Consider the following 24156-nt stretch of genomic DNA (forward strand, 5'->3'; position numbering starts at 1 on the left):
AAGGGGAACTGTCTATGGCAAACAAAGCTGAGAAGATGGAGAGTGCTTCAGTCAACAAAGCACACTTCAAACCAAGAAGAGGAGGAGACAAGTCTGTGACTTGTGAGCACTGCAAGAATCTAGGCCACTCCAAAACCAATTGTTGGATCCTCCATCCTCACCTCAGACCTGCTTCAACCAACAGATACAACCAGGCCAAAGCACATGAAGCAAGAGCTCATGAAACCACAGTACCAGGCTCCATGCGCATAGGAGAAGATGGAAGAGCTATGATCTCAACCACCCACACTGGTGGATCCACATCCCATGCCATGTCCCAGCCATCCCCTGATGATGCCTTCATCCGCAAGTCAGACATTGAAGCCCTTATCAAAGCTATCAATGCAAACTCTGGTAACATCAGTGTCAATGCTTTAAATTCTATTCACAGTGCTTCACATACTACTAGACCTTTGATCATCGATTCAGGAGCTTCTCATCATATGATTAGGGATGCTAGACTGATTAGTGATGTTAAACCTGCTCTAGGGAGTGTAGTGATTGCTAATGGTGATAGAATTCCAATTGAAGGAGTAGGAAACTTGAAACTGTTTGATAAGGAGTCTCAAGCTTTTTATATGCCTACTTTCACATCCAACTTATTATCTGTTAAGAGAGCAACCAATGATCTAAATTGCAATGTTATTTTCAGTCCTAATGATGTGTGCTTTCAGGATATTAAGACCAGGAAGATGCTGGGAAAGGGTGTGAGCAAGGGAGAGCTTTACTTGCTTGAAAACACCAAGCTTTCAAATTTATCTTGTGCTTTCAATTCTGCTTCTGTGTTAGCTAGTGATGTTTTATGGCATGCTAGATTAGGTCATCCTCATTATCGTGCCTTAGGACTGATGTTACCTAATCTATCTTTAAAGAGTGGAAGTTGTGAGGCTTGTATTCTTGGTAAACATCAGAGATCTGTTTTCCCTAATTCTAAGACTATTTATGAAAATTGCTTTGATCTTGTGCACTCTGATGTTTGGACAGCACCTTGTATGTCTAGGGAGAACCATAAATATTTTGTTACATTCATAGATGAAAAATCAAAATATACATGGCTCACCTTGATTCAAACTAAAGATAGAGTTTTAGAAGCTTTTATTAACTTCCAAAACTATGTATCTAACCATTTCAATTCCAAGATCAAAATTTTTAGGTCTGATAATGGCGGAGAATATACAAGCACTGCTTTCAAACATCACTTAGCAAAACATGGCATAATCCATCAAACAAGTTGCCCATACACACCACAACAAAATGGAGTTGCTGAAAGGAAGAATCGCCATCTTATGGAGGTTGCAAGGAGCATGATGTTCCATACCAATGTTCCAAAGAGGTTCTGGGGAGATGCTGTGGTCTCAGCATGTTATTTGATCAACAGGATCCCCACCAAAGTCCTCCAAGATAACTCTCCCTTTCAGGTATTAAACAAAATAAAACCTCCAATTGATCACTTGCGTGTTTTTGGGTGTGTGTGCTATGTCTTGATACCAGGGGAACAGAGAAACAAGCTTGAAGCCAAGAGTGTCAAAGGCATGTTCATAGGATATACTCATGCGCAGAAGGGGTACAAGTGCTACATACCTGAATCAAGAAGAGTTATGGTCTCAAGGGATGTTAAGTTTGTGGAATCAAAGGGATACTATGATGAGAAGAGTTGGGAAAGCCTTCAGGATCTCTCACAAGGATCTTCAGATAGGGCAAACAACTTGAGAATCATTCTGGAAAACCTAGGCATCAGCCAGCCTCAAACAAGTGGCGTACCGAGCACTTCACATATACCTCCAGTTGTGGATGAAGCTACATCAATTGAAGAAGCAGTCCATCCTGATCATGAGGGGGGAAACCAACCTAATTTGCAAGTTATCCATGAGGAAGCTATCCCTGAAGAAGATATCCATGACGAAGCTATCCACGAGGAAGCTATCCAAGAAGAAGCTATCCAAGAAGAAGTTGTTAATGATCAAGATGGAATGCAACAAGAAGTTCAACCATTAAGGAGGAGTACAAGGGTGAAGAAACCATCTCAGTGGATGGACACCAAAGTATACTTCAACAACAATGCAGTAGCTCATCCTATCCAAGCAACATGTTCTTTTGCGAGACTATCTGAAGAGCATGTAGTCTTCATCAGCAACCTAGATCAAGAGTATGTACCAAAGACTTATGAAGAAGCCATGAAGCATGAAGAGTGGAGAGCGTCAGTTGGGGATGAAGTTGGTGCCATGATCAAGAATGATACTTGGTATGAAACTGAGCTCCCCAAAGGAAAGAAAGCTGTTACAAGCCGTCTACTCTTCACCATCAAGTACCTTGCCAATGGGAAACCAGAAAGAAAGAAAACAAGGCTAGTTGCAAGAGGATACACCCAAGTCTATGGAGAAGACTATCTGGATACATTTGCACCAGTAGCTAAACTCCACACCATAAGAATTCTACTCTCATTGGCAGTGAACTTGGAATGGGATTTATGGCAGATGGATGTCAAAAATGCTTTTCTTCAAGGAGAGCTGGAGGATGAGGTTTACATGAGGCCACCTCCGGGTATGGAAGACATGGTCAAGCCAGGGAATGTCCTAAGGTTGAAGAAAGCAATATATGGGTTAAAACAGTCACCAAGGGCTTGGTACCACAAACTGAGTACAACTCTCAATGGAAGAGGGTTTGTAAAGTCAGAAGCTGATCATACACTCTTCACACTCACAAGCAAGCAAGGAATTGTGGTGATTCTTATTTATGTAGATGATATTATCATCACAGGAAGTGACAAGGAAGGTATTATCTCAACCAAAGTCTTTCTTAAGTCTACTTTTGATATTAAAGATTTGGGTGAGCTAAAGTACTTTCTAGGGATAGAAATATGCCGCTCTAAAGAGGGGCTTTTCTTATCTCAAAGGAAGTACACACTTGATCTTTTGAATGAGGCAGGAAATCTTGGAGCGAAAGTAGCCAAGACTCCACTAGAAGATGGGTATAAGGTGCTGCGTGAGGGGGAGATTGAAGACAAGCCCTATACTGACGTTAAACACTATAGAAGAATTGTAGGAAAGCTGATATACCTCACCATCACCAGGCCTGATGTATGCTTTGCAGTTAACCAAGTAAGCCAGAATATGCAAGCTCCCAAGATACACCATTGGAACATGGTTGAAAGGATCCTAAGATACCTAAGAGAGGCGCCAGGGCAAGGAGTGTGGATGGGATGCAACAAAAATACAGAGATAGTTGGGTATTGTGATGCTGATTGGGCAGGAGACAGAGTGGATAGGAGATCCACTACCGGCTATTGTACATTTATTGGAGGCAATCTTGTCACTTGGAAGAGCAAGAAACAGAAGATAGTGTCATGCTCAAGTGCTGAAGCTGAATATAGGGCAATGAGGAAGCTCACTAGTGAGTTGATTTGGATCAGAAACCTACTTCGAGACTTGGGTATAGAGACATCAACTCCAATCACCATGCATTGTGATAATCAAGCAGCAATACACATAGCTTCCAACAGTGTGTTCCATGAGAGGACTAAACACATTGAGGTGGATTGTCATAAAGTTAGGCAAGCAGTGGAACAAAGGATCATCTTACCCTGCTACACAAGAAGTGAGGATCAACTAGCTGACATCTTTACCAAGGCTGCAAGCACCAAGGTTTGCGAGTTCATACATTCCAAGTTAGGACTCGTAGATTTTTCATCACACTAATCCTCTTAGCCATGAAGTGTTCTACTCTTTTTCCTTGGCTTGGTTTTTATCCCATGAGGTTTTTCCAAGCTAAAGGTTTTAATGAGGGAATGCTTCATGGTTTCCAAGTTTGACCAGTCCCTATGGTCAAGCTTGAGGGGGAGTGTGAAGATGAAGCAATAAGAAACAAGATGGTTGGTTAAGGTCTCAAGACAATGGAGATACCACTACAAGAGACAAGCATGCATGGTTGGTTAAGGTCTCAAGACAATGGAGATGCCACTACAAGGGACAAGCATGCATGGTGGGTTAAGGTCTCAAGACAATGGAGATGTCACTACAAGGGACAAGCATGTATGGTGGGTTAAAGTCTCAAGACAATGGATTATTAGTTTATCATATCTCATCTACTATTTGCCATACTTGTAACCCCTATATATATGGGATGTTCCCATAAGCAAATTAATCAAGCAAATAAGATTCTCCTTATTTACTCTATCTCTCTCTACTTTCTAGATTAAACATCTCTCTCTTGTTCTTCACTATGTTCTTCAATTTCTAACAGAAGCCATCAACTTGCGTCGTGACTCTGCACTCAACGACGGGCAGAACCTCAATGCTGACCTCGTTGGCGGTTACTACGACGCCGGCGACAACGTGAAGTTCCATTTTCCGATGGCGTTTTCGGCTACGATGCTAGCATGGAGCGCTGTCGACTTCGGAAGTTACATGTCCCCGGTAGATCTCCGGGAAAATCTTGTCGCTCTCCGGTGGGGAACCGATTATCTCCTTAAGACTGTTTCGCACCTTCGTAATCGGATCTTCGTTCACGTATGTGGCCGTAACATATTGTCACTTATTTAACCCAAAACAAACACATGTCTTTAATTTACATATGTGATATATAGTTCGATGCATGACTTCTAACTTTTTTTTTTTTGGGCAAACCATGACTTCTAACTAAAAGACCAATAAATAACGGTTGGTTTTGTCAAAGTTTCTTATATAAATTATTTTAGGTTTCATCTGATTTTAGATGTTAGTCTCTTAATGCATTTTATATGTTTGTACCAATTATTACTTCGTTTATTTGTTTTATTTTGTCACAAATAAATACAAAAAAAAAAAAACTAACCGTCATGTATTGATAAATTGATTATGTTTGTAACAATATTCTAGGTGGGTGAAGTAGAAAAGGATCACCAGTGCTGGCAGAGACCGGAGGATATGGGCACACCACGAACAGCTTATGCTGTCGAGACGCAGTACCCGGCCTCTGATTTAGCTGGAGAAATCACAGCTGCGTTTGCGGCCGCTTCAATCGCATTCAAACGATATGATCCTAGTTATGCTCAACGTTTGCTTAAAAATGCTTTAAAAACTTTCAAGTACGCGAACTCACATCGAGGCTCTTATACCAATAATACATGGGTTAAACTTGCTGTTTGCCCGTTTTATTGTAGTGTCAACGGATATGGGGTATTATTATATTGCATTCTCTCGAATATCTTTACTTAAAATTAAATCGATCCAGATTGTTACTAATTATATTTATATCACCTTGTTAATTTGTTTTATATAGGACGAGTTATTATGGGGAGCTGCATGGCTAAGAAGGGCGACCAGTAAAGCTTCTTACATTAAATACTTAGTGGACAATCGCCATTCTTTAGGTGCAGATTTCAATTACTACGAGTTTGGATGGGATAACAAAGTTGGGGGCGTCAATGTTCTCGTTGCCAAGGTTATATCCAATTCATGATTGTACAGTAGCACAAAATTATACACAATAGATATGCTATAAGCAATTTGAATAAACTTGTTTTTGATATAGGAAGCATTTGAGAAGAATGTGCCAGAGATTGCACCGTATAGAGATACAGCGGAGCAAATGATGTGTGCATATTTTCCAGAAACCGCCGGTCCACACATGACTTACACACCTGGCGGTCTTCTTTACAGAACCTGGCAGCAACATCCTCCAAAACACCGTGGCATTGTCTTTTCTCCTCCTAACCTACGCCGGTTACCTCTCTAAATCGTCTCAACAACTCCATTGTGGTAGTGTCAAGATCCATCCAGAGTCTCTCCGTCACTTGGCCAAACGACAGGTCCTTAGTTGATTAATATACATACTGCAATACAAAAATAGTTGGGTTTGAGAAGTTTACGATCGATTTTAATTTTGAATCCTATTAGAGCATTTCCAATGAAACTCTATAGTTTACTCTAATTGAAATATAGTGTTCTATTGGAGATGGTGTTAGACTATATATATATTTTGATAGTAGTGAATCTAGTGATTATATATATACGACTTTTTTGGTCTAGGTGGATTACATTTTGGGAGATAATCCAATGAAAATGTCTTACATGATCGGGTACGGTAACCATTATCCGCGAAAGATCCACCACCGTGGCGCATCCTCGCCGTCTATCGCAACCCATCCCAAAGCCATCACATGTTTAGAAGGGTGGAATATATTTGCATCACCCAAACCGGACCCCAACATGTTAGTAGGTGCGGTGGTCGGCGGGCCTAATGTAGATGATAAATTCGTTGGAGGACGGAAGAATGCTAGTGAGACGGAACCGACGACTTACATCAACGCACCTTTTGTTGGTCTTTTGGCTTATTTTAATGCCAACAAAAAAATTAGTATGATTGGTCGTCTGTCATTTGTCAAACAAAAACAGATTGTTTATATTAGGGCTTGAATGTGCATGTACTTATTACTGATATCATACAATGAAATACAAAAAAGGATTAAGGGATATTTAGTCGTGTTTTGCTTATACATTGTGAGCTTGAAATATGAGGCGTTTCAGTAAATATGATCAGCAAGATTTGGGGTATTAAAAAGAAAAGATTTGGGGTATTAGTTTCATTTCATTTAAAAACTATATGGACCTCATGATTTTTTCTTCCCCAATCAAATCACCTGTTTTGTAAATCCATGAGCTGCAACCACTATATTTTTATTTAAAATATATATGAAGCGTTTCTTTTTCGAGCTCCACATCATGAGAACATGAGCATAGACTAGTAAGTGGTAATACAAGAAGAGACGTAAAATTCAAAAAAACAAAAATTATACATACTTAAAAAAAAGTTATACATTAATTATTACCTGATATATATAAATTATGGTCCACAGTGCTATGCTACATATTAAATTTAAAGGTTTTATACATATTGTTCTACATGCTAACTTCAAAAACATATTTTTTTCTTTTCACAATCGTGTCATGAACGAATCTTTACTTTTACTCATTCGATTATTTTCTGTATAAGCAAACAAAAAAAACAAGCAAACATGTAAAGACGGACGGGTATATGGCATAAAAGGAGCAGCGACTCCGTGGCATTTTCTTGAATTGTGAGTAATACAAGATTACGGTCCACGTGGCGGAGTGTAATTGGCAAGGTTACATGAACCTCAGATAACTGATCTAGTGAGAAATATAAATCCAAAAGAGGGAGAGGGAGGTTACTCCTCCTCAGAGATAAGGTGGTGTGTGTCATCATAAGCTCATTCACTGTGCGTCTCTCAAACAAACCAAAGGCAGAGAGAAGAGAAAAGAGATAACATTTAACAAAAGATGGCATCAACCTCACTCCTCAAGGCTTCTCCAGTGTTGGACAAATCTGAGTGGGTCAAGGGCCAAAGTGTTCTCTTCCGTCAGCCTTCCTCCGCCGCAGTCGTCCTACGCAACCGTGCCACCTCCATTACCGTCCGCGCCGCTTCTTCCTACGCCGATGAGCTCGTTAAGACAGCGGTTAGTACTCCTCCACACACATATTCTCTTCTTTGCCACGTGTCTTATATGCATGATTCATAAAGGTTCCTTTGCTCGTTTTCACCTTTTGAATTGGAATGTCTAATTAACTATAATCATTTTCTGTTTTCACCTTTTAGATTTTATTTGGTTTGATTCTGTTATTTTTATTTATTTTATCATTTAGATTTTCACTTTCCAATTTAAGTTTAGATTTAGATTATAGCACACAATAATGAGAGCTAAAATATGATTCATAATTTCATTAGTTCGGTTTTGATTTTAGTTCATGTTCGTTACTGTATTAAAAAAAACTAGTTAAATAACTCGAATAACAATATAGTTTATACAACGTGATAGTTGCGAAAAAGGAAAATAAGCAATTTGATATGATTTGTTTTTGGTGTTGGAACAGAAAACAATTGCGTCTCCTGGACGAGGAATCTTGGCGATGGACGAGTCGAACGCGACATGCGGGAAGCGTTTGGACTCGATAGGGCTAGAGAACACTGAGGCAAACCGTCAAGCATACCGGACGCTGCTTGTCTCTGCACCAGGTCTCGGACAGTACATCTCCGGTGCAATCCTGTTCGAGGAGACTCTGTATCAGTCTACCACCGAAGGCAAGAAAATGGTCGACGTCCTCGTCGAGCAAAACATTGTTCCCGGTATCAAAGTTGACAAGGTATAACCAAAATGCATACTATTATATATATATATATATATATAGGTTATAATACCAAACGTGGTTCTTGCTTTGAAGAATCTAAATGAGTTGTATCTATGGAACTAGGGTCTGGTGCCACTTGTTGGATCTAACAATGAGTCATGGTGCCAAGGACTCGACGGTCTATCCTCTCGGACCGCTGCTTACTACCAACATGGTGCTCGTTTCGCCAAATGGTAGGACTCTCTCTTCCTACCCAAAATGTTTTCTCTCGGGTTGAATTTGTTATTGACTTTTGTCTTGATGGTTTGATTTAGGCGTACTGTGGTGAGCATTCCCAACGGTCCGTCTGCTCTAGCTGTGAAAGAAGCTGCTTGGGGCCTTGCTCGATACGCTGCCATTTCACAAGTAAAAACACACATTGCTTCTCCTTCAAGAAACAGGTTAAATTGGATTCTCTTTAGATGATATTTCACACTCGGATTGTGTATCTTTTCAGGACAGTGGATTGGTTCCAATAGTGGAGCCAGAGATATTGTTGGACGGAGAACACGACATTGACAGGACTTACGAAGTAGCAGAGAAGGTTTGGGCTGAGGTTTTCTTTTACCTTGCTCAGAACAATGTCATGTTTGAAGGTATCCTCCTGAAGCCGAGCATGGTGACTCCAGGAGCCGAGTCTAAAGACAGAGCTACTCCTGAACAAGTTGCCTCCTACACCCTTAAGCTCCTCCGCAACAGAATCCCTCCTGCCGTCCCCGGAATCATGGCAAGCTTTAAATGAGTTTTTTTTTTTTTTATGAGGAAAACCTAGATCTTGGTTGTTTGAGGTGAAAGTTAAGTTTTATGTGTTTTTTTTCTGCAGTTCTTGTCGGGAGGACAGTCTGAGTTGGAGGCAACGTTGAACCTGAACGCCATGAACCAGGCACCAAACCCGTGGCACGTGTCCTTCTCCTACGCACGTGCTCTTCAGAACACTTGCCTGAAAACCTGGGGAGGCAGAGCTGAGAACGTGAACGCAGCTCAGACCACTCTCTTGACTCGAGCCAAGGCCAATTCGTTGGCTCAGCTCGGCAAATACACCGGAGAAGGTGAGTCTGAAGAGGCTAAGGAGGGTATGTTCGTCAAAGGCTACACCTACTGAAGACAACAATGTTGCTGTTAAAGGAGACGAAGCAAGTGTTTTAACTACATTTGTTTTTGAGTATGGTTGTTATTATCATGTCAAATCACTTATTTTCTCTGCTGAATTTGCATTACCTACTCCTTTTAATAAGTTTTTTATATATTGAAGTTATCTATCTTTGATCATTTACAATTGAAAATTATTCTCTAGAAATAGTCCACGTTATGATTGAGATCCACTTCGCCACCTCTCCATACTATACGTTCATTACACTGACTAGACACTCATTTCTAAAAATGTTACCATGGTTGCTTACATAATTGGTTGTTTGCACGGCTCGGTCATGTTTATTAGGGTTCTTAGCGTAATATAGGCCTGGGCATAATATCCGTAACCCGAAATCTGAACCGAACCCGAATTGAAAAACTCGATCCGTATCCGGTCCGAAATGTAAAAAATATCCGAATGGATCTTGTAAGGTGGTATAAAACATGATACATCATGAATTGAAGGATCACTTTAGCTGGGTGTTGGATATGATCCGTGAAGGCAAATGACACTTCTGGAACTGAAATGGATTGAAAGGATCGTCAAGAAATGCGGAATGGCTCTTGATATACCCACGATCTAAGGCTGCCTAGCGGAATATAATAACCGTCTCTTAACTTTTAACTAAAAAAAACTAAGAACCAACTATTAAATAAGAGTTTTAAGAGACGGTTCTTAGTTTTTATTAGTTAAAGTTAAGAGACGGTTTTTATATTAAGCTAATAACCCCATCTTAAAAACCTCCCAATGAAGATGGCCTAAGTCTAAACCACAAAATGCATCATCAATTATAAAATAATAAAGTAATTTATCCCAAAGAAAAAGAAAGAAAGTTACAAACTTCAATTAGACTATCAAAGTTATGTGTCCCTTTTTTTTAACAAAGTTATGCGTCCCTTATTTATAAAAAAAAAATCTTATGTGTCCCTTATTTATAAAAAAAAAAATCAAAAGTAATATAATTTTGAGATTTTTTTTTGAAAGACTTGTATACGAACGATGGACCTTTGCATACGAATGGGTTTTATTCCATTCCTGGCCTAAGTTCTGTGCACTTTTCCTTATAGACAGGGTTTGTGAATATATTTTTTTGGAAAGGATTTTTATTAAAAAAAAAATAGAAAGAAATTGTTCAGAATTTCAGGTAGGTTAGCTTATACATTCGAGTGAGCTCTTTCCTGTAAACTAAGAGATAATGCACAAACAAAGACAACAAGCCTTTCTTCTTTCTTCAACAATAAAAACATGGGCTTACACCAGACCCTGCATAACAATAATCGGAATTAAAAAGAAGAAAAGAAAACATGAGCTTCCCATTTCTATAAACAGATTATCAGTGTCACCTTTATCACTTCTCAGGCTCTCGTTTAAAGGGTACAACACCTGGAGTCTCGTGATTGTTCGTGTTATGTACATCGATACCCTGCTCATTTTAGAAACAAAAACAAATTCACAACACAAGAAAATGATTATACATTGGGAGAAATTAATAGTACATGGTTATTTGATGATGCTCTCTGAGGGTTAGAGTTGAGATCAATCATTTCGTCATCAGTAGTCTTGCCATTAGCTTCACCGTTGGCACTTGCAGAGACTCTTTGGTTTTGCAAGTTGTCTCTCGTATTGTTTGGTTTAGGCTTGTCGTCCCCTGGAAACTACATGAAGAAGAAGAAGATGACCATTCTATAAAGAAACTGATTGTGTTTGTTTAGCGGGAGAGAAACTTAAAACATATATAAAAAAGAAGTTAAATTGAAAAACCTCAATTCTCTGTCTGAGCAAAAGAAAGCGGCCGTGTGTTCGCTTGCCACCAACATGAACTACCATGTCACACTGCAGACAAAGCGAACTACCATCTATCTCACAGTAAAAGAAGGCTGCCGAGTAGAAACAAAAAAAAATTAAGAAAATCGAATGTGGCAAATTCAATGAAAAAATAGATCATGATACCAGGTGCATTTTCGCAAATATCGCAGCAAGGGGCATTGCTTGGTTCAGCTAAACCTACACGTACATGCCGACTAGCTAGCTTATTGCACATATGAACCTGTAAACATAACAGAGTAAAAGATTAGTCGCGAATTTTGATTAGTATGTTTGTTTCTCCACAAGTAGAGTAGTAATGCTAAATGCAAAACTTTGGAAACAAAAAAAAAAACAGCAAATACTTGGAATCACTATGGTAATAAATAAAACATGAATTCATCTCACCATTCTACTTGAAAAGCAATTTGATTAACAAAGCAAATCTAAGCACAAAAAAAAAGTTGCATACTTTAATCACTCGTTGAGACGAGAGTCTTATTATATAAATAAAAAAGTCTGAACCAATTGAGCAAATCCCAGCTTAACAAAGACTCGATTTTTCTATCAGTAGAGAGAGATACAACAAAAAAGGGGCTTTACTTTTTCATCACAGGCGCGGCAAAGGGCAGCTTCATCGGCGGCGCAGAAGACGATAGCAGCTGCGTTCTCGCACGCATCACACAAAATCCTCATCCTTTTTTAGCCTTCAATCTTTAAAAGAAAAAGAGTCTGTTTCTTTTTTTCTCTCACTCTAATGAATCCACACCCTTCAATACAATACAGAACCCAGACTGCAACTGACTAAGTAGAAATCTGATTAATTAAGAACCTTGTGTAGATTAAGGGTTGGTAATGGTATCAATCAATCAAGGAATAAGATGAAGATGAAGAAAGAAAAAGATTATTTATTATGCCTCTTTCACTCCTTTTAAAATCTTTTCTACGATGGAGGAGAGACGAATCAAATCCCACGCGCCTACACCGTTATATCTTTACTCGCTCTTTAATCACTGTTTACTACTCCTCTCGACTCATTATAAAAATAAATAGTAAGCCCGCCTAACTTCTTAACAACAAATGTTCGTTAGCACAAAATAGTGGTAATAGTATTTTTGAATGGATATAGTATATGTCTTTCAATTTTTAATACTAATGAAATTCCATTTAAAAGACAGAGATAATGATGTCGACTATAGCTAGACGCGGACCCTAATCGTTAACACAGAAGACTAGTCTTGCAAGGTCATTGATGTGTCTCCCTTCATCAAACTCCTCCTCGTGTTTCCTTCTTTTTAGGTCTCTCTCTCTCTCTCTCATATTGCCATTCATTATTATTATTATTACGTGAATGATGGATATTTGATCTCAACTTGTGTTAAAAGGTAACGGTGGTGCAATATATTTACGACTTGTGGCTAATTTCTTTAACAAGTTTATAAAATACAAAAAAATGAGAGCCACAAGAGGAAATGAAAAAAAAAAGGACAAGAAGGTGGGTGGGCCAGATGTCACCAGCCATTTTGAAAAATTGGTGGTCGAGAAGTAGTTGAAAGCAACTCTCATAACTCTTCTTGTGGTCTTCCTTTAAAGTTCTCCTTTTACCTATATTCGGATTTGGCTTTGATCTATTAATAGTTATGTTAGATTTGCTTCAGATTTTTTTCTCACTTCTTTATCAATTTTTTCCCCCAGTGAATCTCCATAATATATCGATTTTTATGTTCTTAGGTTTACATCGACGCATTCAATTGGTATATACAAAAAGGCCTCACGGTAATTGCGATTTGCGAACATCGTTATATAAACTACTGATGCAAAGGAACTTGAAAATAACCGAACAACTAATGTATCCGAAACGGATTCGGATAATAGTACCCAAACTAACCATATTATCCGATTCGTTTCGGGTATTTTGTATCCAAACTATCCAAATGTATCAAAAATAACCAAAAATACTCATTAGATACAATTTTGTTTTAGTATTTCTATCCAAACATAATATTTTATCCGAAAATACCCAAAAGTATTGAGAATAACTAATACATTTAATTTTTAATTTTAATTTTAATTATTAAAATTATTATACATAAAATTATAAATAATATTTATAAATATATATTTACATTTCAGATATTTTTGGATACTCATTCGGTTTTCGGTTCGGATCGGGTTGGATACCGGTTCTTCAGATAAATTAATTTAGGATCCATTCGGTTATTTACCCCGGGTTCGATCAGGTTCGGAATCATGATTTTCGGATCGGTTTCTTCGGTTGCGGATATCTCGCCCAACCTTAAATAAAAGATAAGTAAGCCCAATTTTAGTAACGGACAAATTCCAGATAAGTAAGCTCATTATAACATTAGTGGGTAGTCTTGGCCGAACAGAAATGTCACTGGATAGATGGGCTTTGCGCATAAAAGTAGAGAGGCCCACATGATGGTAAGGTGTTTAAGCTATCCCAATAAAATTTTAAGGGCAAATCAATCATTAAGTAGTCACCCCTAAGCTAAATGACATGCTGTTGGTGCAATTGACATTTTCGCTGCGTTTTTTGCACTAACGTGGAAGTCCCTCTCATATACCTTAAGCGCGCATTTACAATTACAAATACAAGACTATGAAACGTGTCCTAGAATATATGCATTTGGGAGAGTGAGAAGGAGGTGTGGCTATGACTTGGTGTGTTGTCTGACCACTTTTTCGATTAAACAATGTAAAGATTGGTAAAAACGTGGCTTAGTCTTTCTTGGAAGCGTAATGGGTGACCATATATATATTACAGAAAAGGTCGGTTAACCACCTCCTAAGTGAACTGTCACGTATAAACCTCTACTATTATAATAACAAGCAAAGTCTTCTCTTCTTATCTCGTGTGTTTGTTTGATTGAATGATTCCAGTTCATTTTATTCTCTCTTTCAGCAGAACAACTTGTAGCTTTTCCTTTTACATATAGCCCATCTTTCATGTTTTAATCTCTTAGTTTTGGTTTGGGTGAAGATCTCTCACAGGTATAAATTTTGCCAATTATTTAAGGACCCTTTTGGTCTCTTCTCAAAAGTATTCTGCTGTATTTGAACTTCTTTAAGTACAGACTCCAATCTTCAGAGGTCTAAAGTTTGAACTGTTTCAGGAAAACAAGGCTTTGCTGAAGAAAGGTAACCTTGCCATGTCACATGCCTCAAAATGTGATTGTGCGATAACAATGAGGAAGAAAGATGTTCAGATACAAAAGGTTTGTGACTCAGAAATGGCTTTCATTATTTGATTTCCCTTTCAGAGGTATGACATTGGATGGGTTTTCTAACTGTGGGGTTTTAGGGTTGATAATACTAATGAAGGATTTAATATGTGATTGCAGATGGAAAAGAAGATGGCAAAGTTGAGAAAGCAGAGGGATATTGCTGAGTCCAGGCTTGAAGATTTCATGAGAATGATTGAACACCATCATCAGGCTTTAAAGGTATCTATCTCTTGGCTCTTCCCCACACATTAAGCTACGTACGTTAGGATTCTAAACGGCATTTCAGCTAAAATGTGCTTGCTTCTGTTTGAAAGTCTGGAACTCCCTACTTTGGCAACCACACAGACAAGTGGAAGGATGATGGTTCAGTATCAGACACATCAGGCGTGGTCAATTTATTAGACACAAGGAGTTTCATATCTGACGATGATGATGATGATGATGATGATATCAATGAAGAGCTGCCTATGCGTTCACAAGATCCATCAGATGAATACTGTAGAGAAGTCCAGTGCATTGAGATTGAGGAAACAGCCACAGTCTTTAGGAATAACAACCACGAAGACGAGAAAGAAGAAACTAAAAACGTTGTAGGCCACAGTGAGGATCATGCTAATGATGAAACGAGTGTAGTCCAAAACGTGAACCACAGAGATACCATGCAAGGGGCAGAAAGACAAGAGATTGTGTTTCCTGAGTTAGAGTTGGGTTCTAGTGTGTTGAGGAGTGATTCTATGTCTTCTTCTTACGGGAGCAATTCCACTGGCATCCCAACGCCATTGGGAGAAGAAGGAGGTATCTCTACCTTCCAGACTTTCGTTGATGGGCTTAAGGAGATGTCTAAGCGTCATCAAGAGGTAACTTCATAAACATATATAAATAAATACTAATCGATTTATTCTTACGATTTATTTTCAATTTTTTGGTTTTCATTTTAGGTCTCTAATGCTGAGGCTTCTAGTAAAATGGAAAGGGACCTTGGTGTGGACGGGGACTTTGAGAGAAAGCGGCAAGAGATTCTGGAGCTATGGCAAAGCTGTAACGTCTCTTTAGTGCGTCGAACATACTTTCACTTGCTCTTGAAAGGAGATGAGGCTGATTCAGTCTACATTGGAGTTGAGCTCAGAAGACTTTTGTTTATTAAAGATCGCTTCTCTCAGGGAAAACAAGCCTCGGATGGAGGAGAAACCTTAACATTGTCTTCAAGGTTAGATACTTCTTTTGGCATTTTGTTGGTTGTTGCTGTTTTGTTTAAAGGGACTATTCTTTTATTTTTGCGGTTTTGGTAAAGCCTGAAGGCGCTTCACAAGGAGAGAAAGATGCTGAGCAAGCTTGTGAGGAAAAGGTTTTCAGAAGAAGAGATGACAAGAATCTATCACAAGTTTGGGATTGCGGTTAACTCCAAGCGCAGGCGTTTACAACTTGTGAACAAGCTGTGGAGCAATCCCAAGGACATGACTCAGGTTGCGGAAAGTGCAGATGTTGTATCCAAGCTTGTGAAGTTAACTGAACAAGGCAAAACCATGAAGGAGATGTTTGGTCTGGCTTCCACTCCTCCTCCTTTCTTGACAGCTCAGAAAGCGCATGGTTGGAAAAAAAGCTTGCCTCCACTTTTCTAACCATCTGTGTTTTTTTGGCACTGACATTATTATACTCTTGTGTTTCTTGTAGCAGTGTGTATGTCTTCTTCGTGTCCTTTCTTTTTCATTTGTTTGTCTTTTGATTTTGAAGGTGCCAGCCAACATTGTTTTACAGTCAAATGGAATCTGTTGATTTTGAAGGAGCATGCATACCTATTCGTTTGAATGTCCCACCATCTAATGAAATTTGTTGACCAAAGTTACACTCAAATTAAGAAAAAAAAAGTTACAGTCAAATTTCTGTTATGGAAAACCTCATTAGATAATATGGGAGATCTATTGACTATTTGTATTTATATATATGTGGTTAGCTCTCTTAAATGTGGCTATAAGTAATGTTTAGTTGCTTACAATTTATTTATTTGTTTCAAGAGTGGTTAGAAGTTTCTTACTGAAGTAGGCAACATTCTAAAAGTCTAGAACTATGAGTTGGTGAATACAGAACAATAAGTAGTTGTCCTCGTTTATCTCTGGAACATATGCATTTTAGAGATAAAGAGAGACATGTGTTTTTTGTTTTTGTTTTGTTGGGTATTTTTCGATTAAAAACAATGTTTTAGACTGATAAAACGTGACTTTAGTCTTCAAGCATAGTTAGAGGGTGACCATAACAGAAAGTAAACTGTATTTTGTAATAAACAAAGAAAGTCTTCTCTTATTTCTTGTGTTTGGTTCATTGAATGCCTTCAGTTTTTTTCTTTCTTTCTCTTTAAGCACAACAAAATAAGGCTTTTCTTTTTATTTTGTAAGGCATGTTTCATGTTTTAATCACTGAGTTTTGCCGATTATTTATGCTCTTGTTTTGGTTACCAAAAATAAGGGCCCCCATCTGGTGTTTATCTCAAAAGTATTCTGGTTACACACTGAAATCAAAACCAATGGTGATCATCATATACTAGCACTTGCTGAAGAAGATGGAAAAGACACACATGTATGTCGACCGAGAAGAGAAGATACTGGTTATGGTGAGATTGAGGCCCCTAAACAAGAAAGAGATTGCAGCTAAAGAAGCTACGGATTGGGAATGTATCAATGATACCACCATCTTGTACAGAAACACCTTGCGCCAAGGCTCAAATATTCCATCTGCATATTCATTTGGTAACTAGAACAATAGCCTACTCTCTCTCTCTCTCTCTCTCTCTCTCTCTCTCTCTCTCTCTCTCTCTCTCTCTCTCTCTCTCTCTCTCTCTCTTACTTGTTCTACAAACAAAGAGGTAGCAGCATCACAGCCGTTTATATGAACTTAAATATAACCTGACCTTTCATCTGTTATGTTGACTGAAATAACCATTTCGTGTTCATTTTTTTGGGGGTGATAAGATAGAGTATACGGAGGTGAATGTCCCACCAGGCAAGTTTACGAGGATGGAACCAAGGAAATCGCACTATCGGTTGTCAAAGGAATCAATTGTGAGCTTCATTGTTTTGCCGATGCATGCACACATCTGTGAAGTGTGAACCCATATGCTCAGTTCTTGAAATGACTGGTGCAGGTAGTATTTTCGCATACGGCCAGACGAGTAGTGGAAAGACATACACCATGACTGCTATTACTGAATTTGCTGTGGCTGACATTTTTGACTATATTTTTCAGGTAAATGCATCAGTTTATTTTATTTTTTCGTATTAACCAAGATATTTGTTGCGCCAATAATACTAACTGGATATGGATGCTGTCTGTAGCATGAAGAAAGGGCCTTTTCAGTGAAATTTTCAGCTATAGAGATCTACAATGAGACCATACGTGATCTGCTTAGCTCTGATGGTACATCCCTGAGGCTACGAGATGATCCTGAGGTAATATTGAATGTTCATTATTCTTTAGGGTACTGAACAGAACGCTTTTTTAGTTTGTAAACTTATCAGATTCTCCTTGTTCTTTCTCATAGAAAGGGACAGTGGTTGAAAAAGCCAGAGAGGAAACTCTGCGAGACTGGAACCATTTCAAGGAGCTTCTATCTGTTTGTGCAGGTTTTAAAACTCAAAAAAAAAAAATCACTTTGTTATTAATCAAGATACTATGAAAGTAGCCATATGACTTGAAAAAAAAAAAACGATGTTGTCTGAAAAGTGAACTTACATGGTGTCTTAGCAGCACAGCGTAAGATTGGTGAAACATCGTTGAATGAGAGAAGCTCCAGATCTCATCAAATTATCAAACTGGTTAAACTCCTATCTATCACTGGATTTAAGCTACAAAATATTCTCTCTCTCTCTCTCTCTCTCTCTCTCTCTCTTACTTAGCTTGGCCCTTAACTGTATTGTTAATTTTATAGACAGTTGAAAGTTGTGCATGTGAGTTGTTAGGCAAAGACAACTCCACCACCCTCATGGCTAGTGTGGTATGTTAAAAGCTATACAACACCTTCTTTTACGTGGGATCGATCCTGAGGTCATGTACATCTTCCTTTTGTGTGGGCATGCAGAGTTTCATAGATCTGGCGGGAAGCGAGCGTGCATCACAGACGATGTCAAGACTCAAGGAAGGCTGCCATATCAATCAAAGTTTGCTTGCTCTTGGAACTGTTATCCGTAAACTGAGGTTTGTAATACAAATACAATCCTTTCTTAATACATTGTTCTCTTTCGCATACTTATTATTAATGATCTCAAACCACTGGGTGGTGATCTATCTAGTAAGGGAAGACAAGGAGGGCACATCTGCACTCTGAGCCCCGCGAGGAGTCACGTAGAGCTGACCAAGAACACTCTCTCGTTTGCCTCCTGTGCAAAGGAAGTTACCACAAAGGCGCACATCAACGTTGTCATGTCAGACAAGGCTCTTCTGAAGCAACTACAATGTGAGCTTGCGAGGCTTGAGACCGAGCTCAGAAACGCTACCTCAAACTGTGACTGTGCGATGAAGAAAGATATTCAGATACAAAAGGTTTGGTTTTGTAACTGTGTGATGGGTTAATTATAACTTCATGAAAATGAAGGTTCAATGTGACTGCAGATGGAAAAACAGATTGAAGAGTTGAGAATACAGAGGGATCTTGCTCAGGCCTCAAAGGATATTGCTTCTGTTCGGCCTCACTCTGACGATGATGTTCTGCCTATGCGTTCAGAAGATCCATCAGATGGATATTACAGAGAAGTCCAATGCATTGAGATCGAGGAATCAGCTACAGATTATGATAATAACAACCACAAAGAGGAGAGAGCAGCAGAACCAAAAAACGTTTTAAGCCGTTGTGATAACGGTAATGGTGAAACGAGTGTAGGCCAAAACGTGAAGTTGAGAAGGCTGAACCACATAGCTACCGCTCCAAGCAAGAGCACTCCACCTGGACCAGAGAGACATGAGATTGTGTTGCCTGATTTAGAGAATGATTCTTCTATGTCTTCTTCTTGTGGGAGCAGTTCCACAGGGGTTCAGAGCATTCCCTTGAGAGAAGAGGGAGGTATCACGAGCATCCGTACTTTCTTTAATGGTCTTCAGGAGATGGCAGATCTTCATGGCGCCCAGGTAATGTTCCCAATAACATATTCTAAATGGATTCTTCTTGGATCATGTTTTCAAGTTTTTGTTTTCATTTTAGGTCTCTAATGCTGAGGCTTCTGGTACAATGGGGAGGGACCTTGGTGTGGACGAGGATTTTGAGATGCAGCGGAAAGAGATTCAGGTGCTATGGCAAACCTGTAACGTCTCTTTGGTGCATAGAACATACTTCTACTTGCTCTTCAAAGGAGATGATGATGCTGATTCAATCTACATTGGAGTTGAGCTAAGAAGACTTTTGTTTATTAAAGACCGTTTCTCTAAGGGACACCAAGCCTCGGAAGGAGGAGAATCCTTAACATTGGCTTCAAGGTTAGAATATGTTTTTGGTGAGCGTTTGAGCATTTGTTTGGTTGTTTCAGTTTTGTTTAATGGTTTTGGTAAAGCCGGAAGGCGCTTCACAGGGAGAGAAAGATGCTGAGCAAGCTTGTGAGTAAAAGGTTTTCAGAGGAAGAGAGGACAAGAATCTATCACAAGTTTGGAATATCGGTTAACACCAAACGCAGACGCTTACAACTTGTGAATGAGCTGTGGAGCAATCCTAAAGACATGACTCATGTTGCGGAAAGCGCAGATGTTGTATCCAAGCTTGTGAGCTTCACTGAACAAAGCAGAGTCATGAAGGAGATGTTTGGTCTGGCCTTCACGCCTCCTTCCTTCTTACAGCTCAGAAATAGCATAGTTGGAGAAAAGCATGCCTTCACTTTTCTAACCATCTGTTTTCGGCATTGACATTATTAATACTTTTCGGTTTCTTGTAGGCTAGCTGTGTGTATATCTTCTTTTATGTCTTCTCTTTTTCCTTTTTTTTTGATTTTGAAGGAGTCAACGTTGTGTAATTGATGTATCTATCAGTCAATATTAGTATCCGTAAATTATGTTGTTATAGAAAAATAACTTAAAATTAACATGTAAACACAATCTAAAACGGAAACATCTAATGAAATCTGTTGACCAATTTTACAGTCAAATAAAAAAAAGTTAACAGTCAAGCTTCTGTTATGGAAAAACCCATTACATAACATGGATATTTATTTGTATATATATACGAGGTTAGTTCTCTTCACAAAGCAATTGCTTACAAGTTTTTTCCCAACATTTTTCATAAAACAGAAAACAAATAATGGCAGCAAAGAAGTTCTCATTTCTTCAATTACCCTTCTTAGTGGTGTTTGCTCTCATCCTTTTGCCTATGATTTCAGGTGACGTATCTATTTGTTTAACGTTTGATTGTCTCGAACGTCCCAAAATTTCATTTTGTATACTTAAATTGGTGATTTTGGTATGTAAATGTATTGATAATGTGTGTTTATGTAACAATTAGGACAATATTACAAATGTAACAAGGACGGGTGTACAAACACATTGGTGTGCGATGCAAAATGCAAGTCTATGGGGTTCCCCAAAGGAGGGGTTTGTCGAGCATATAGTTATGGCGGTGCTTGTTGCTGCGAATGCAGTTCTAAAGCATGTCAACATCCTTTCATATCCAATCTTCATTTTTATATGATTACATAAACAAATACTTGAATTTTACAATAAACTATTTACGTCTGTCTCATCCAAACAGTATTAAAAAGTTCATCTCTTCTACCTGATCATGTCTTAGCGATTTTCATTCACCATATGTTGTCAAAGTTGGTGTGAAAATAAACCCCAAATAAGCATTGAATCACTCGGTATAAGATTCAGTAGAACTCATAAGCACACAAGAACACATCATGATGATGAGGATTAGATTCAGTGAATTCACAAATGTAAAATAGGCCCACCAGACACAAACATTGACACGTCTGAGAAACACATCCCAAGGGAGGTTTTAAAGCACACATTCATACAAGCACCAAGAGACTACTATACTAGTATCCTTTTTGTATACACAAGAAAGAAGAACATCAGAGCAGAACAGCTACAGGTACACAATCCATAATGCGAAAGTTGCCACCCAGCACAACCTCACACCACTCAACTGTACCCCAAATCTCTCCTCCTTGGCGTCTCTCTACGGCAATCTCAGCACACCAGATCTCTTCCGTCTGCATGAAGAGAACCATTTTCCCACCTCCATAACTAGCGGCTTTCGACCATGAACAGCCCCGAGGCAATAGACCTTCCAAACCTTTAACAACTCCCCAAGATCTGAGCTTAGGATCATAAGCTCTCAAACACTTGCCACGAACGTCATAGTAATACAAGACATCGTCTATGACACAGGAACCCAACCACTCCTTGGAGTGCAGAACCTCATCTCCCACGAAATAATCTGTACTGGTAACGGGATCGTAAACGAAGCTATTGTAGCAAGTCCTCATGTAAATCTTACCTCCCATCGCCACACTACTAAACCACACTTTGCCTTGCTCCCAATCTGGCCTCGACTTCAGCTTCCAAACCTCCGTCTCTGTATCAAACACCATCATCGTTCTCGACCTAGACTTCATCGGCGAGTGACCATTTGCTCCTCCGATCACATAAATCTTGCCGTCGATGACCTGCGCGACGGAGCCAGCGACCGCCTTGGGCATGTCGGCGAGAGGCTGAGCCGTGTGAGATCGACAGTCGATGAGCGAGACACTCGAGGTGATGCTCCAATCTTGAAATCCGCCCATCACGAAGATGTTAGAGCCAACGGCGACGTAGCTTCCTTGCAGAGGCATCGGAGGGAGCGAGGGGATATGCACCAGTCGATGATCACTCGCTCCGCCGCCGGAGGCTCCTTCTCCGTTAGGTTTGATGCAGAGAGTGAACCAGTGGATGTCAGAGGTCTGATCCTTGGAGATGGCGACGTAGATGCATTGCTCCGTGCGCCCCAAGACGGATCGTCTCGCGTAAAGCTCCGGGGAAGCGACGAGCGATCGGAAACGCCTGGAGACTTGGGAGAGAGTCGGGTAATAGGATCGAGAGACGCGCGCTACGATGTCGACGAAGATTTCTTCCGGGAGGGAAGAGATCGGAGACGGCGGTTGCTTCTTCTGCGCCCTAATTTCGGAAGAAGACATGTCTCGATTGATACTCGAAGTATCATACAATCGGCCAAAGCTCCAATAAAACCCTAGCTTTTTCAGGATGCTGATCATCTATATTTTATATGTGTGATCGGACTTTGGCTTGTAGGGGAAGGAAATCGAGAGTTTCTGAAACGCTTTTCGATTCAGTTTCTCTGATAGACGGTTTCGACGCTTGTCATCACTGTATACGGTCGGTGTTGTGGACTAACTAATATGGGCCTGGGCTCCAGATTTCAATACATGTGCTCACACACGTTAACTGAAGAGAAGAGTTTTATAAAGAAATCAAATTGAGTTTTCTATGATTTTATTAGACTGACAAAAATATATAAATAAGAGTGAATATTACAAACATAACACAAGGGTGGTTTTTGTTTCGTGCAGACAGTACGTTTTTAACAAGTAGCAAAACCACTGGGGGGCCCTCTACTAACCTGAGAAATAATATAAGACGAGCGAAAAAAGCAAAGAAAGAATCAACGCAGAATCCAAGAAGAACCGCAGTATCTTTTCTCACTCGGCTCTGGATTGACCAGCTCGAGAGGACAAGATGATACCGACGATGAGACCGTAGAGAGCCAGAGCTTCAGCGAAAATGAGGATAAGAATCATACCAACGAAAAGCTTTGGCTGTTGAGCATTGGCCCTGGCCATCAAAACAAAGCTGCTTAGCAAAGTGAGACATCTCACATAAGCTATGAACTATCAAAGAGAGAAGGCCATACAAGTCGTGAATCTGGAAAGGATGGGATGTAACATGATTACCTAACACCAGCATCACCAACAATACCAATGGCCATTCCAGCAGAAAGACCAGCAAGTCCACAAGCGAGACCAGAAGAGAGATGGGCATATCCGTCGAAGAGGTAGTAAGATTTAGCCTTGGGGTTAATACCGGTACTGATGATAACAGCAATAATCAAACCATAGATACCCAAGACACCAGCCATAACAACGGGGACAATAGACTTCATCACCAACTCTGGTCTCATAACACCCATAGATGCCACTCCGACACCACTCTTGGCAGTCCCATATGCAGCTCCCATGCCTAGTCAAAACAGTAATTGACAAAGGATGAAAGAAAGTCAGCCAATTTGATGGGTAACTGAGTAAATCTATTATTCCCAGCCACGGCAATGAGCAATATGAATTTTACAAAACTAAGCAAATCAGATCACAAGAATCTGATCCAATGCCTAAACCAGAATCCGAGAAAGAAACAGATAGTCATTGAATATAGCTAAGTCAAATCAAAATCCAAGGGGAAAAAGAAGAGGAATAGGCAGATCGGTTAACTTTATCGGGCCGCTCCACAACGAAAACTTCGAGAGAGATATCCAAAGCGCAAAGATGAGACAAAAAAAAAAAATAATAAAAAGAGAAGAGAATGGAATGTACAGGAGAAGACGAGGGCTGCGGCAGCGCCAAGGAAGCCGAAGAAAGGAGCTGTCTCATCGCCACTGAACGTTGACATTTCCGACGATTCTCGATCTTAGTGATGACGCTCAGGAATCTGGAATCTGGAATCTGGAATCTGATCTTCCTCCTCTTCTCTCAGATTGAATTACGATTGGTGACGATGATATATTTACAAAACCCAGCGAAGAAGAAGCCC

At 39.5% G+C, this 24156-nt stretch overlaps 8 protein-coding genes across 8 annotated transcripts; 5 read left to right on the plus strand and 3 right to left on the minus strand.

Annotated features, from left to right (window-relative positions):
- Window positions 1-7093: 7093 nt before the first annotated feature.
- On the plus strand, window positions 7094-9471 carry LOC106410387 (fructose-bisphosphate aldolase 2, chloroplastic-like). Its single transcript, XM_013850881.2, has 6 exons — window positions 7094-7493; window positions 7909-8178; window positions 8287-8396; window positions 8478-8568; window positions 8660-8929; window positions 9026-9471. Exons 1-6 carry the CDS (start codon window positions 7317-7319, stop codon window positions 9302-9304), a joined length of 1197 nt encoding a protein of 398 aa, XP_013706335.1. The 5' UTR covers window positions 7094-7316; the 3' UTR covers window positions 9305-9471.
- Window positions 9472-10427: 956 nt separating this feature from the next.
- Window positions 10428-12507, minus strand: LOC106409082 (B-box zinc finger protein 19). The gene is made up of 6 exons (XM_013849765.3): window positions 11741-12507; window positions 11285-11381; window positions 11096-11211; window positions 10831-10989; window positions 10678-10757; window positions 10428-10597 (listed from the first exon to the last, which is right to left on the minus strand). The coding sequence occupies exons 1-5, from the start codon at window positions 11831-11833 to the stop codon at window positions 10683-10685; spliced, it is 540 nt and encodes a 179-aa protein (XP_013705219.1). The 5' UTR covers window positions 11834-12507; the 3' UTR covers window positions 10428-10597; window positions 10678-10682.
- A 196-nt stretch (window positions 12508-12703) lies between these two features.
- LOC106409900 (kinesin-like protein KIN-7F) lies at window positions 12704-17169 on the plus strand. The gene is made up of 6 exons (XM_013850444.3): window positions 12704-14152; window positions 14275-14376; window positions 14503-14604; window positions 14700-15242; window positions 15324-15592; window positions 15677-17169. The coding sequence occupies exons 2-6, from the start codon at window positions 14311-14313 to the stop codon at window positions 16002-16004; spliced, it is 1308 nt and encodes a 435-aa protein (XP_013705898.1). The 5' UTR covers window positions 12704-14152; window positions 14275-14310; the 3' UTR covers window positions 16005-17169.
- On the plus strand, window positions 16955-18945 carry LOC106408636 (kinesin-like protein KIN-7F). The gene is made up of 9 exons (XM_048764383.1): window positions 16955-17126; window positions 17349-17438; window positions 17522-17622; window positions 17712-17825; window positions 17918-17999; window positions 18124-18191; window positions 18305-18370; window positions 18455-18570; window positions 18666-18945. The coding sequence occupies exons 1-9, from the start codon at window positions 16955-16957 to the stop codon at window positions 18943-18945; spliced, it is 1089 nt and encodes a 362-aa protein (XP_048620340.1).
- LOC125590193 (kinesin-like protein KIN-7F) lies at window positions 17205-19781 on the plus strand. The gene has a single exon (XM_048763469.1). The coding sequence runs from the start codon at window positions 18985-18987 to the stop codon at window positions 19576-19578; it is 594 nt and encodes a 197-aa protein (XP_048619426.1). The 5' UTR covers window positions 17205-18984; the 3' UTR covers window positions 19579-19781.
- A 658-nt stretch (window positions 19782-20439) lies between these two features.
- LOC125590194 (defensin-like protein 90) lies at window positions 20440-21081 on the plus strand. The gene is made up of 2 exons (XM_048763470.1): window positions 20440-20732; window positions 20855-21081. Exons 1-2 carry the CDS (start codon window positions 20654-20656, stop codon window positions 21046-21048), a joined length of 273 nt encoding a protein of 90 aa, XP_048619427.1. The 5' UTR covers window positions 20440-20653; the 3' UTR covers window positions 21049-21081.
- Window positions 21082-21233: 152 nt separating this feature from the next.
- LOC106410749 (F-box/kelch-repeat protein At4g38940) lies at window positions 21234-22822 on the minus strand. The gene has a single exon (XM_013851343.3). The coding sequence runs from the start codon at window positions 22605-22607 to the stop codon at window positions 21426-21428; it is 1182 nt and encodes a 393-aa protein (XP_013706797.1). The 5' UTR covers window positions 22608-22822; the 3' UTR covers window positions 21234-21425.
- Window positions 22823-22828: 6 nt separating this feature from the next.
- Window positions 22829-24155, minus strand: LOC106410751 (V-type proton ATPase subunit c1). The gene is made up of 3 exons (XM_013851347.3): window positions 23940-24155; window positions 23304-23589; window positions 22829-23184 (listed from the first exon to the last, which is right to left on the minus strand). Exons 1-3 carry the CDS (start codon window positions 24013-24015, stop codon window positions 23052-23054), a joined length of 495 nt encoding a protein of 164 aa, XP_013706801.1. The 5' UTR covers window positions 24016-24155; the 3' UTR covers window positions 22829-23051.
- Window position 24156: the final 1 nt, after the last annotated feature.

The sequence above is a fragment of the Brassica napus genome, chromosome C7, assembly GCF_020379485.1.
Source record: "Brassica napus cultivar Da-Ae chromosome C7, Da-Ae, whole genome shotgun sequence".
NCBI lineage: Eukaryota > Viridiplantae > Streptophyta > Magnoliopsida > Brassicales > Brassicaceae > Brassica > Brassica napus.